At 41.8% G+C, this 13850-nt stretch overlaps 1 protein-coding gene across 2 annotated transcripts in view; it reads right to left on the reverse strand.

The window, feature by feature from the left end:
* The window catches only part of palm2akap2 (PALM2 and AKAP2 fusion), an 88200-nt gene extending 76754 nt beyond the window's left edge, over positions 1-11446 (reverse strand). For both annotated transcript variants that reach the window (XM_069673034.1, XM_069673036.1), the window contains exons 1-2: positions 11157-11446; positions 814-865 (exon numbers count right to left, since the gene is read on the reverse strand). In XM_069673034.1, the coding sequence (XP_069529135.1) occupies positions 814-865; positions 11157-11200 (96 nt within the window). In that variant the 5' untranslated portion in view covers positions 11201-11446. The remainder of the gene's footprint in view (positions 1-813; positions 866-11156) is intronic.
* Between the last annotated feature and the right edge of the window lie 2404 nt (positions 11447-13850).

Below are 13850 nucleotides of genomic sequence, written 5' to 3' on the forward strand. Positions count from 1 at the left end.
TAGACCACCTCGCAGCTGAGATCCTTCTACCTACAAAAGCACATAAAGCTAAAAACCTCAGACATCTGGCCAAAAAAAAACATGGAAAGATCTGATTTTCCACCAACTTTCCTCTGAGTCGGTTTCCCTTCCAAAAAAAAGAATATGGAAGCAGATGAAAGCTGACACGAACAGCAAGACAAATACAGCAGCAGTGCAGGACAGAAGGCTGGTTACAACTGGTGCAACAAAAATCACTTTGTTTATGTGACAAAAATGGGTGTAGGTGGCTATGATGTCATGCTGTCAGGCTCAAACACATGAAGCTTGTGCTATTTCTCACTAAACTACGAAAAGACAGTGCATGCAAGTTGTATTGATAATTGACATGATTTGGCTTCAGGTTCTGTGCAGTTTCATCTGTTACAAGCCCATATATTAAAAGGCCCATTATAAAACCACCAGTGTTCCATGTTATATTTCAGCCAGGGTCTGCTGTAATGTTGCATCGAGCATATTCATTGGTCAGAGTTCAATAAACTTTGGTATGACGCAAAGAGACGTTATTTCCCGCCATCTACATGTGTTTGGATTGGCTTGGATGGAACATGAATGAACAATATGCCGAGACCGCAGAAGTTGCAGGAACTCTGAGCTCAGACAGTTGAGTCTGACTGTGAATGACAGAAAGACATGAAATCAAGGTGAGACATTGCGGCCATGAAAGCCCTCATGTGTGAGCCCGACAGACAAACAGACATCAAAACAAACACACAAAAGGTCAGAGGCACACGAAGAGAGCAACAACAGACATTTTAAACCCATTTGACTTACCGCCAAGGCCTGCAGCCTCTCTTTGTGGAGTTGAGCCTCCTCACACGACATCCTGAGGGGGAAGCAGGGGAGAGGGGGGTGAAAGGAGAAAGAGACGTGAGATCTGGGAAAGACAGAGAGCCGGAGTCCCTCGGCGAGAGATAAAAAAGAGGGGAGGGAAGTAGAGGAGAGAGGGAAAATAGAAGGAGAAGAGGAGGAGTATCCAGACGAGGTCCTTCCTCAGCAGTAATCCAACCAGAGAAAGGAGACAGTGGGACAAGGAGCTCGCACTGAGAGGACGCAAAGATCTCTCATTCACTGGCCATGTGCCTCACACTCAGCACGCCAGCTCGCATTTTCTCTCTCTCTTTCCCTTTCTCTCTGTATCACCCACTCTTTTTTTGTGCTCTCTCTCTCTCCTCCCATTTGTCCCCTCCTCCCTTCCCTCCCTCTCTCTTTTTTAGGCATGGGCCATGTGTGATTAAACAGCTGGGAGGAGCAGCTGAGAGAGAGGGAGAGAAGGGGAAGGGGAGGGAGAGAGAAGTTATGGTGTGAAGTGGTGGGGAGAAGAGAGGGAGAGAATAGGGAATGAAGGAGAGAAGGAGGAAGAGAGAAATAAAATTGCAGAACTAAGGAAAAGGGAAGCAGGAGTCATTTGTCAACTTTGAAAGCTAAGACCAGACAATGCATGTGAACTTGCCAATAGCTTGAGCAATAAATTTTTTTTTTTTTCAATAATTTGGAACAGCTTTACCTTTAATACATGGGAAGCTTATGTTCTATATTGTAACTTTGTGAGCTGCTCGGCTGAAGCATTAATCACTGATATAAATCAGAAGATCAACATACATACTTATTCCTAAATGGACTGCACTTATATAGCACTTTTCAGACCCCCCAAAGTGCTTTTACACTCATGTCTCATTCATCCTTCCACATTCACATTCATACACTCATACACCTGAATTTCGCCTCTGGGGATCAGTAAAGAATTATCTTATGGCAGAGGTGCCAGTCTCCAATCGGGATCAAGCTACCCAGTCACGCACAGTCACAGATCAATGGCTATGCCGTCAGGAGCAATTTGGGGTTCAGTGTCTTGCCCAAGCACACTTTGATATGTAGACTTAAGCAGTTGGGGATCAAACTGTAAACTTTTCAATTGAAAGATGAACGACTCTACCACTGAGCCACAGCCGCTCTTAACACTGCTTTAAAGGAGAAATTGTCCCCTGGAAAAAGCCGTTGTCAGTCAAAGCTGGTGTTCTGTGTAATCGATAGAAGCAATAATATTTGAAATTGGCGCCATAGCTGTCAAGAAAGTTGTACAAACAGCTTGTGGTTTCTCCCATCCTACATTCCTACAGCACCCAGCATGCATTGCGCCCCTCCCTCTGAAAGGAACGGCCCAGCGAGAGATGCTGAGCTAAATACTACCGTTTTCCAGTCAAGGACATTGATCGCTGCAGGCAGTGGCTCAGAGCAGTACAGAATCTGAATTAGGATGAGAATTTAACGGTGGATCATCTAAAAAACACTTTGGGTCTGCAGTCTACATTTCAAACCTGACGATTTTGAACGAGACATGACTCAGTTATAAATGTGGATGTCTTGTGAGGGAAAATGTAGACTGGCAGCGTTTCAAGGCACCCACGGAAGAAATTATTACATTTTACAGTGTGTGTTTTTTCAACTAAGCGCTGCAGACATTGGAGGCGGGCGTCCTACTGTAGTTTAGCAAGCTGCCTGGCCTCCGCCAGATAACGCATTTTACGTAGTCTGGCGGAGGTTTTCCAGGACCCAATAGCGTCCTCCAGAGGCACAGAGTGAAATTGCATTTTTTTTCCTACCACAATGGCATTAGCTCCCCTTAATAACATGATAGGACTGAGGTTAGAAATCGGCGAACTGGCCCTTTAAGACATAAGTAGGAAATTACAGAAGTCAAGTGATTCAACTGCCCTCTGATATACTCGTTTCAGCCTTCATTCATATGTCCTTTCGTTTAAAGAATTGCTACTGCTAGAAGAGATATTGCTGTTTTCTCTCATATCTCCCAGTCACAGGCCCCCACTGCACTTTGAGCTGAGGGAGACACATACAGTATGTTTCTCATGGGAGGGGTCACACAATATATTTCTCTCACTTTGGAAAAGAGACAAAACCTGCACATACAGTTTTACTATCAGTTTTAGACATTCAGACTTTTGAATTGAAAATCTAGGAAACCAGAGGCAGTTGTGTTGCCCACACACAAACAATCCTACAGCTGACTCTTCAGGATCTATTTTGGTCACTCTGGTCGTACATTTATTCCAGCTCCTCTCAAAGTGACATCAATAGAAGCCTCCTACTTTAGAAAACAGGAACAGGACAGAAATTGAGCAGATAAGGGTGTCACGTCATGAAAAGATGTGAGCAGATGAAAATCTTTCGGAATGATAACTGCAAAAACACCTCTTCAAAGGCACAGCACACCTTTACACACACACGCACAGTGTGTGTAAATGGGTCACTGTTACCTGTGTCCCAATTATTCTAACTCCCCAAGTTTCGTCCATTCTTCCTTAGCCCCCTCTCTTACACATTTTAACTTCATTTCTAACTTCCCTCCTTTCTTTCCCTCTCATTTTCCTTCAAACCCATCTTTTTTCTTTCCCTCCGTCATTCCTCTCCTTTTTCTTCATCTTATTATCTCTTTCCTTCACACAAACACACCTCTTTTCTTCAAATACTTTCTCATCTCTTCCCCACTACTTTGTTACATCCCTTCTTTGTTATATCTCTCTCCTATTATTCCTGTCGTCTTTCCATGGCAACTATCTCTTCCTCTTTCCCTTTTTTCTTTCCATCCCTTCTTTCTCCCCCTTGACCCCTTTCTTCCTTTTTAATCCCATCCCTCTCTTTCCATGCACCCATTCCTCAATATCCCACCTGTCCCTCCTTATGTCTATTACTGTCTCCTTCCAATTTCTGTTCTCCTCTCTCTCCTTTTTCTTCATCCCTCCTTCCACAAGTAAACGTCCTTATAAGGAGAAACAGCAACAGCAGTCCTGGTCAACTCTTTAGGGAATACAGAAGCATGTAACTCGCACATACACAGACACACACACAAACACACGCAGACATAACAGCCACTGCATTACTCCAGGAAAAACGTGTAATAAATAACTGCAGCTGGAGAGTATCTGTATTGTAAAGCCACGGAGCAGCTGCAACACTTGAATAAATCAAAGAAGACGCACAGTCAGCCCTCAGCTTTAGCTTGCTTATTTGCATGTGAGCAGTTAAACATTTAATGTCCTCTTCCAATGTTTCTTTCTTCTTTAATTTGTTTGTCTTCATAAAAGACTTGTTTCTGTTCTACTTGTATAAGCTTGCATTTGCATGTGATCCAGTAGTGAAAACCTTTTGACATTTTTGATCATGTTGAGGAGATTGTTGCATTAAGTTCCTAGTATTTTGCCCTTTGGTAACTTTCAGGACCATTGCATTGGATTTTTGCTTTTTTTTTTTTTTTCAATTATTCAGCTTAAAACTGTTACATCTGCACTATTCAATATTATAACAGTGAGTCAATTTACCGTGCAAGTGTAATAGAAAGATTCTCTAACCCTTGTTAAAGTTATAATCTCGAAGTTCTCAGTTTAGTTATATTTGGCACCACCTTTTGCCTTCATCTGAGCATCAAATTTGTTTCTTTTCCTTTAGATTTTCACTAATTTTTAGCTAATGTCGCCACAGACACCCAGTCCATAATAATACTATTTACTGCAAATGCAAAGGCTTTCATCAGTGGGCCATAGGCTCAAACAACATTGTGTCATTCGGCGAAAGACAGTGACTTAACAGACATTCATTTGCATGAAAATCTTTGAGATTATTACTTTAAATTCCTAATATTTTGCTCTTTGGTAACTTTCAGCGCCATTACATTGGATTTTTCAATTTTTTTTATTAAGTATTCAGTCTTTTTTCCCCCTTCCTCCTCTAGTTTTTGAAAAATGAATTTATCTTGAAAAACTTTTTTTCTTGATAAAATAAATAAGCCCCAAAATCTGCACTGTTAAATCTGCACTACTCAATATTATAAAAGTGAGTCAATTTACCGTGTAAGTGTTTTAGAAATATTCTCTTACCCTCTTTTAGCATATTATTGGTTTCCAAAAATGTTCCAAGGTGCAGCAGGCATCTGTTTCATGAAATCCATCCATCCATCCATTATCTAGACCGATTATCCTGTTCAGGATCGCAGGGGGGCTGGAGCCAATCCCAGCTGTCATTGAGCGAGAGGCGGGGTACCCCCTCGACTGATCGCCAGTCAATCAAAGGGCTGACAAACAGAGACAGACAACCTTTCACGCTCACACACCTACGGGCAGGGTTACCAATTAACTTAACAAGCATGTCTTTGGACTGTGGGAGGAAGCCAGAGTACCAAGAGGGAACCCACCGAAAGGCCCACTGGGGTTTGAACTAGGAACCTTCTGGCTGTGAGGCAACAGCGCTAACCACTGCAGCACAGTGCAGCCCCTGTTTCATGAAATAAGTCTGACAAACAGCACACTACTTGCCCAGCACCAAACAGACGGAAAGACTGGCAACTATCTGGTGAACATAGTGGACAAATTAGGGCCAGGCCTTTCCCTCAGGAGGTGAGGTGGACCACAGCAGAGCTCAAAGGAGAGAGAAAATTGGACTTAAATTCATTAGCAAAGAAACCGATTTCTAATCAATGATAATGTTGCATTGTGACTGCTGGCAGGGTGAACATTTCAGTTCACCCTGCCAGCAGTCATGAATGAGAACATAGTTTTTCTTGTTTGTCCACTCTCCATTGAGGTTAACAATTGAGCCACTAAAAGAAAAAGTATATATTTTGACCTATGACCTGTTTAGAGTCTGACTAAAATATAGTTTATGTTATGGAGCCAGGCTTGGCTCTGCAGCTGTCCAACTTTACAGTCAGCAGCAGTCCAAGGCTTCTGGCTTCTCTGAGAGTCTGCGTTTGACCTGGATTAACACCAATCATTTCGTTATGTTGGCCGCTACCACTGTCATTACACGTCATACAGTCTTATCTCAACATTATTCTACTTCTTTAGAACATTTAATATTTTATTTCCTTTCTCCCCAACTTTTGTCCCCGACTTTTTAACTCTCCTTTCTCCCCCTAAACCCACCCCTCCTCCTCTAACCCGTAATTCTGGCATCAGTTACGTTGGTTGGTCGTCGTTAGAGACAACAGCATCATTGTTCCTCTGCATCGCCACGACGACGCGATGACCTCACTGCACAGCTAGCTCAGCTCCGCCTCCCCCCCCATCCCAGCCCAGAGGTAATGGCCTCCAGATGTGGAACCAGAGGCAGGAAAACACGTACACATACACACACACACACACACACACACACACAGAAATATAACAACATCGAGTGAGTAGGAGGCAGAGGCAATGAGCAAATATGGACAAAGAAAGTAAGTCAGAAAAATTGTTTGTGTGTGTGTGTGTGTGTGTGTGTGTGTGTGTTATGTTAATCTGGTCATCTCCTTTGCCTGCCTTTCTTGAGTTTAGTGCTTCCACATTTTAATTCTCCCCAAAATAACTGAAACGCAGATGCAGCGCCACACTGGCCTCTGCAGCGCACTGAGTTACATTATGTGTCTGTGTCTCTGTGTGCATGAGAGACAGACAATGAGAGAGTGTGTCAAGGGGGTAAAAAAGCACCTCAAACAGACATATTTCTGGCTATGGGAGTGCCAGACCTTGATCTCATTCATATTTTATACATCACTGAGGGAGGTCAGACTGTGTTTGTGTGTCTCACATCTGTCTGCCTGTCTGCTAACACAGTGTATCTAAAAATAATGTCAAAAGTATTTAAACATCTTGAATTCATTTTCAGGACTATTTCCCTTCAATTAAATAACAACAATTCCCAGGGCACTGCATAATCTGATCTAGTATGTACATTTACGCACTCCAAAGGTTTACAATAAATTAATAAATAATTAAATTCCCAGTGAGTCTTTGCAAGAAGAGTTAGTGATAGCTGCATTTTGTTAATCACTGGCTTTAAGCAACTAATCAGATATCTCCCTCTGTTTTTTCTCACTGATGAGACTTCAGTATTTCAGTCTGCTACAGCCACACAAAGATTAAAAGTACTTGTAATATACTGTAAGGACTAGGATCACTGATAACTCAAAGCTGAAGCTATATTTGTAGCTCCATCCACCAGTCTGAAGAAGCCTTTCGAATGAGAGGTGAAAACGTCTTCAAAGTCTTCAACTAAGTCCTCTTGCCTTTTGGATTTAGCTTTGAATTACCATGACCTGGATGACTGAGAACCTTCACAGACTTGAGGGAGAGTAATATTTCTACATACTTAATATGTAAGCAGAATCTCGCATATTGCACACAACTTTAAGAACTGATAATAATAAAATAAGTCATTAACCCTGTTGCTTACAGAATGAGCATTTATGATTTAGCATCTCTTATATGGCTAAGAGTAAACATACCTTCTCTGAGTCTATTCACTCTATCAGTCAAATATTCCATCCACGGCCGTTCCGTGCATACACATTTGTGTCTGCAAGCATGTATTAGACTTTTTTTTTTTAATTCTAAAATGGGGCTTTTAATCGTTTTTACCCTGTGATGCATTTTAGATGAGAAGCAGATGTCTTGGCCTCAAGACACTCGGATTATCAACACCTCAGCAAGATATTGCTGCTCCGTATTTTCTGTATGACTCTACATTATTTTTCCTCTGCTCTGCACATTTCTTCGCCGTTTTAACAACTCACGGTCTAGTATTCTTATTCTTATGAAGTGGAGATGAATAAGTAAAACATTTCCTTTATAAATCAGTAACTTGATTTGTTTTATTAATTGATTTAATATATCTACAAGATGGTATAAATATCTGAAACTGAGATATGGTGGTTAATTTGATGCTCAGTTATGGTGGCCACTTTGTAAATCTGAATTTGCTCAATTCATCCCATAACTAATAAGAGTCTCTCCCCTGACACACTTCCCTGAGAGAGCAATAGATAGCAACAGAGATTGGGCCATCTGCCATTGTGGTGTCTGCGCTCAACATGACCACAAATACTACCTCATCTTTCCGCTGAATTAGTGGACAATCCTGGGAGAGTACAGTGTATATGTTGATTAGAAATGTGCCCACAGCACAGAATAAAACAGACGGAGCTGAGGAGAGACACAGGAGGTGGTAGACAGACTGTAACACGACAGCAATGTCTAATTTTCACAATTATACCATTAACTATTGATGCACCAGCGAAGCAGGCCTGCTTCATGCCTCACTGCACCTTCTCTGCCTGCTTCATGGGTGCGGCTCTGACTGAAAGACGACGAAAAAAAATTGCTCTGACCTGTCACTCAAACTGCCTGTCAGCAGCTGAATCAGACTCTTAGCTTGTTGTCGGGCTGCAGTATAACAAGTTGGTTGTCACTCAAACCAGCAAACTGCTTAGCATCCTCTAATCTGCAACATCTGCAGGGATTTTGGAGTTTTTAATTCTGAACCAGTTACTCACAGGCTGTGTGATCTTCATTATAATGACACACAGCATGAACGAGCACACAGCAAACTGCACAAGCTGTATCTTCTGTGTTGTGCAAATGCATTGACAAAAAAGATGTTTAAGTTGCCCCGAAAGGGACAGATATTTGGCAGGGATAATATACCTTAATGAAAATACATTGCATCATGCTGTCCAAATTCAACACTGTGACAAATAGTCACAAAACCCCTCTGTGCCATGTGAATCCACCAAAAGCACCTCAAAAAAGTTTTAGTCATGAAATTTCGTGCATATGCAGCCCAACGAATTTCTCCACTAGCAGTAGCTTCAGTGGAATACAACACAGTACACCCACAACACTTTGAATGTAAAAGAACAACTCCCACTCTCCTGTTCTCACCACAGTATCACTGTCACTACTTCTCTCCACACCTATTCATATAGCAGCTGATTGCAGCAGGTTCAGGTGCAACAAAAATGATCACAATATAACCCTCTCTCTTTCAAATCACGGAGACTCAGTTTTAACCAGGGACTCAGCTGTTTGAAGATTTCCAAAGCTTTTTAAAAGGAAAAAGCCTCTGTCAAAGGTGGTGTTCTCTGTAAGTGATAGAAGCAAAAATATTTGAAACTGGCGCCATTGCTGTGGACCCATTCTGCATTCCTACAACACCCAGCATGCATTGTACACCTCCCTCTGAAAGGAACGGCCCAGCAAGAGACGCTGTAGTTAAATACTACCGTTTCGCTGCAGGCAATGTCTCAGAGCTGTACAGCATCTGAAATACGACGAGAATATATCGGTGGATTGTCTAAAAAAACTTATGGTCTGTAGTCATTGCAGTACATTTTAAACCTGACATCAGAGGTGGGCGTCCTAGATTGAGGAAGTTTAGTTTAAGCTCCTTGGCCTCCGCCAGATGATGCGTTTTATGTAGTCTGGTGGAGTTTTTCTTTCATATGTGTAAGTTTCACGTTTATGAGATGAATCCTGGGAAGACTGACTGACTGGAGCATTTTTCAGGCTGTCACTCGAGGCTTGCTATTTTTGTAACACAAAAAGTATTGTCTTACTGTGTCTATACTCAATGTCCTGGTTACTTCAAGTCCAATTCTGAGGTAAAGACAATAGATAAATACATAGATAAACCACTTTCCATTATGTAATGTATAGGGAACAAAAACCTATTCTGCAACTTTCTCCTAATGCAACAGGCCCACTATGTAACAGCAGATACAGTACTTGCAGCCTTGAAATTACATAAAAATTAAGTTCATGTTATGTGCTCTGTCAGGTAGATCTGGCGCCCTCACATTTAGAAAGATTTCCACCTGATTCAGGTCAGGCCAATCACAACTGTTTTTCTAATAATTAAGGCATTTTTGTAAACAACCAAGATGGCTCTGCTAATGCCTGACCAACACAAAAAGATTTTTCACAAACCAGGATAACTGATCGTAAATATTGAACATTTAATATTTAAGATTTGAAATAAAAGTAAAAGTATTGAAGTAAAATCACTCCTAACATACCTCACCACAGGAACATCTGGCAAGATAATCTTTTGAACCATCAAAACAATCCTGACTTTGCTTACAATTGTCGGAAGGGGGGAATCGGACCCAAAATCATCCCGATTATCTTGTAGTGTGTACCTGCTTAATGTGAAAATTTCTGAACCTGCTACAGCTTCACTACTTGCTTCATGCAAAGAGAATTTCAGGTGTTACACAGTTAATTTATTACCGGTGGATGCAAAAGAGACAACATAATTTACAAACATATCTAAAATGATTTATACCGACCTGATTCTTGGAATGTCATCATGAAAATAATACATGTTTCCTTTATTATGTCAAGCCTTTAAAAGAAGTACAAATTCAATCTTTGTCTAGAAATTCAAAAATTTGCTGATGTTGTGCATCTCTAGTACTCATGGGACACGTCATCAAAGACTTGACAGTCAGCAGTGTTTTTTTAATCCAAGAAGCCACTAGTGTTGTACAATTTTTGACATACTCTTGATATTTGTCTTGCTGTTATTTTATGACTAATATATTACTAATGAATGCAAATAAAAATGTAGGGTCATTGTTTTTGTTGATTTTCATTCTGTGCTGTGTGAAAAAACAAAAAATTAAAGGTCACCAAATTGCTTTTTCTTAAACTATCTATCTTTCCCTTCATGTGCATTTGCTCCTTATGAGTAGAGACATATATAAACACACATGCATCAAACACAGACAAAAAAAGAAACACAGACTCACAATTCACACACAGGAAGAAGGGCTCTGCAGCATGGCGGACCAGGCTGACACACAGAGGCTGGACCCAGCATGCAGCCTCCACATTGACTATGCTGAAACATGCTACATTACACACACGCTGATGCACATTCACACATACTGAATTTAGTTACAGGGACAGTTAGTGGTTGAATAATTCAAGGAAGAAGGAGAGCTGGACTGATTTTGCAAAAGGATAAGAAGAAACAGAGGAAGACAGTGATGGAGAGAGGATTATAGAGCGAGTGAGTGAAGCCATGAAGGGTGAGGTGTGAGGTTTACAGAGATTGAAAACCAGAGGGAAAGAAGGAGGAGAGGAGAGGGAGGAGTGGACACGGTGTACCGCGTGTCTCCTCGCCAGTCATGACTGAGCAGCAGCCTCACCATGACGGAGCTCCCGTTCCCATGACAACCCAGCCTGTCAGATGGAGGGGAGAGAGAGGTGGAGAGATGCAGGCGAGGAGAGGAGAGATGCAGGCAAGGATAAATAGAAATGTAAGGATAGAGAACATGTACTTACGGTGCTGTTGCTGTGCCGTTCCTCTGCAAAGGTGTGTCCGACATGGCTGCAACACCGTCCTCTGCTCTCCTTACTTCCTCCTCTTCCCTCGTCCTCCTCTCCTTCTACCGTCCTCTGGTGTCCTCTTGACAGAGTTGTGTCCTCCCTTTCTCTCTCTTCCTCCTCTCCTCCTCCTCCCTCCCCTCCTCCTGATCTTCTCCTCCTCCTCCTTCTTTATTCCTCCTGTCTTTTCAGTGTGCGTTGGTCACGCCAGAATGTGTCAGAGCAGATGCTGCAGCCGGTCCTGCATCGCCCTGCTCTGCCGGCAGAAGGGGATGGGTAGAAGCATGTTTGTGTGTGTGAGTGTGTGTGTGTGTGTGTGTGTGTGTGTGTGTGTGTTAGAAAGAGGGAGATAGATATTTGCGTGTATTTGAATGTATAAATGAGCAGGTGATGTTGTCAGTGATAGAGAGAAAGAGGTGAGGGATTTGTAATAAGAGTCCAGGTGAAGAGAGCTATGAGACCAGGAGCAAATATAATTGATGAGGATGAGAGAGGGAATGAGAGCAGAGGACGGCAAAGGTACAGCAGAGAGAAAGAGAGCCTTAGGGGAGTTACAGTATAATGAAAGGAGCAGCCAACCTGCTTATTCTGGCTGCTATCCTGAGAGCAACCTTTGCCCTTTGAGACTGTGGAGGGATTCAATTAAAGAGGCAGATAGGATAAAACCCTCCATTGTTAAAAAGGAAACAAAGACATTTGTCCTGTTAGTGTCAGGAGGATTTGTCAGCTATAAAAGATGGTTCATAATTACCAAACTGAAGTGTTTTTTTATAGGAAGATTGCAGATAGTCTCCATTGTCTGTGAGAATTATGGCATGTCACTATGGACAGACGTTAGGCCTTTCTCAATACGCCTTCATGTCTGTTCTTGTGTCCCTGTGAAACGTCATCCTCTGCGGCCCAACTATACTGTCCCAATACACAAGTTTGCATGTTGTCAACAACGGTTCTTGATGCCCATTTTACAGACGATGCATCATTTGGTAACTTGTTTTGACTTGTCAGCAGAAATATCCCAGCATTCATTTGGCATGTATGCCACAACTGAACTGGTATTTCTTTGAGGCAAGAAATAAATGGTGGGCAGCAGTGTTGCTTAAACTTCCCGGGAGTTCTTGTGCTCCCTGATCTTGTAGGTTCTTGGGGATCGTTGCCGCAGACCACGTGCTGCTGTGGACCTGGGGTCCGTTTCACAAAGCAGGTTTATTGAAAACTCTGAGTCTGTTAACCCTGAAATGAGGGAAACTCTGAGTTTTCCGTTTAACAAAGGGAGGTAACTCAAACCAGAGAAAGAGGGGTAACTCTAGCCTGTTTCACAGAGAGAGGTAACTTAAGCTCTCTGTCAGTTACCGTAGTAACTTCAGGAAACTCAGAGTTTCGCTCTGTCTCCTCCCTCTAGAATATAAAACCCTCATTCTACTTCCTCATTCATTCAGCCCGTCTCACGTGTGTGTTTGAGCGGTTACCGAATTAAAAGAAGAAACGTTGCGTCTCTGTGCTGCTCTGACCGAAAAAGTCTTTTATATTTATGATAAAAAAAATAAATAGACAAATCTGTGTCAAAGTCATCATTTTTAGATTTTCCACCACCACTGCCGAGAGCACTCAAATAAGATTCCGTAAGTTATTGGATTTTTTTTTTTTTAAACTAACACATTCAGTTTAATCAACATGAATTATAATGTACGTGAAGTCAGCATCATGTTAGGGATAAAGCTAATGCACATTAAAACAGCCACTGAATGATATTTCATTAGTTTAATATTTAAAATATGACTGAAGTGCTTCCATGTATGTTTTTTTCTCCCGCTGGATTGCTCCTAAATTAATATATATTTTAGCTTCTGGTCGTGATTAAGTATAAAATAAATAGACAGTTCAAACTTGCAAATTTACTCGAGCAGCAGTTTCTTCCCACGCCGCTTCTCTCTCTTTTGCAACTGCAGCCGTGTTACTTTATTTTTCTAAAAACATGCTCGTATTCGCTGAATGTCCACATGAGGATTTCGAGCTCCACTGGTGTGACGTAGGAGGACCTCTTTTTGTGTACCGTTGCCATGGTGAATCGTGGAGTCGGGGCTCCATTTATGATGGCTTTTTACAGTCAGCGGGCACGCACTTAACTCTGGCTGAACCTACTCAGAGTTGACTGAGTTTCCTATCTCAGAGTAGTTCAACTCAGAGTTCAGGGTTAGACTCAGAGTTTGTTTAACCTTCTTTGTGAAACGGACCCCTGCTGGACTGCAACAACTACTAACATCAGTCTGCCCCATAGTATCATTATTGTTGCTGCTGATGCTAATAGTAGACCTGTTGACTTCAACTGTTACAATTACGATTACTACAGCCTTTATCATTACTCTGCTTCGTAATTTATTTTTTGCTAATTTATTTTTTGCTAATTTTCACACTAGTGTACCACTATTATTGGCATTGTAACCATAAGTATGTATTACCTGTTGTTGTTGTTGTAACAAGAACAGATGTTGCTGTTGCTCTCTTTGCCTGTCTCTATCCTGCATCTCCTTCTATCCCATTTTCGGCCCTTCCAGGCGAGGCAGATGGCTGTTCAACATGAGTCTGGTTCTGCTTGAGGTTTCTGCCTGTTAAAAGGAAGTTTTTCCTTGCCAATGTGCCGAATGTTGCTAAGTG

The sequence above is a fragment of the Semicossyphus pulcher genome, unplaced genomic scaffold (genome assembly GCF_022749685.1).
Source record: "Semicossyphus pulcher isolate SPU_LCO1_2020_fin unplaced genomic scaffold, fSemPul1.0.p SCAF_22, whole genome shotgun sequence".
Classification (NCBI taxonomy): Eukaryota; Metazoa; Chordata; class Actinopteri; order Labriformes; family Labridae; genus Semicossyphus; species Semicossyphus pulcher.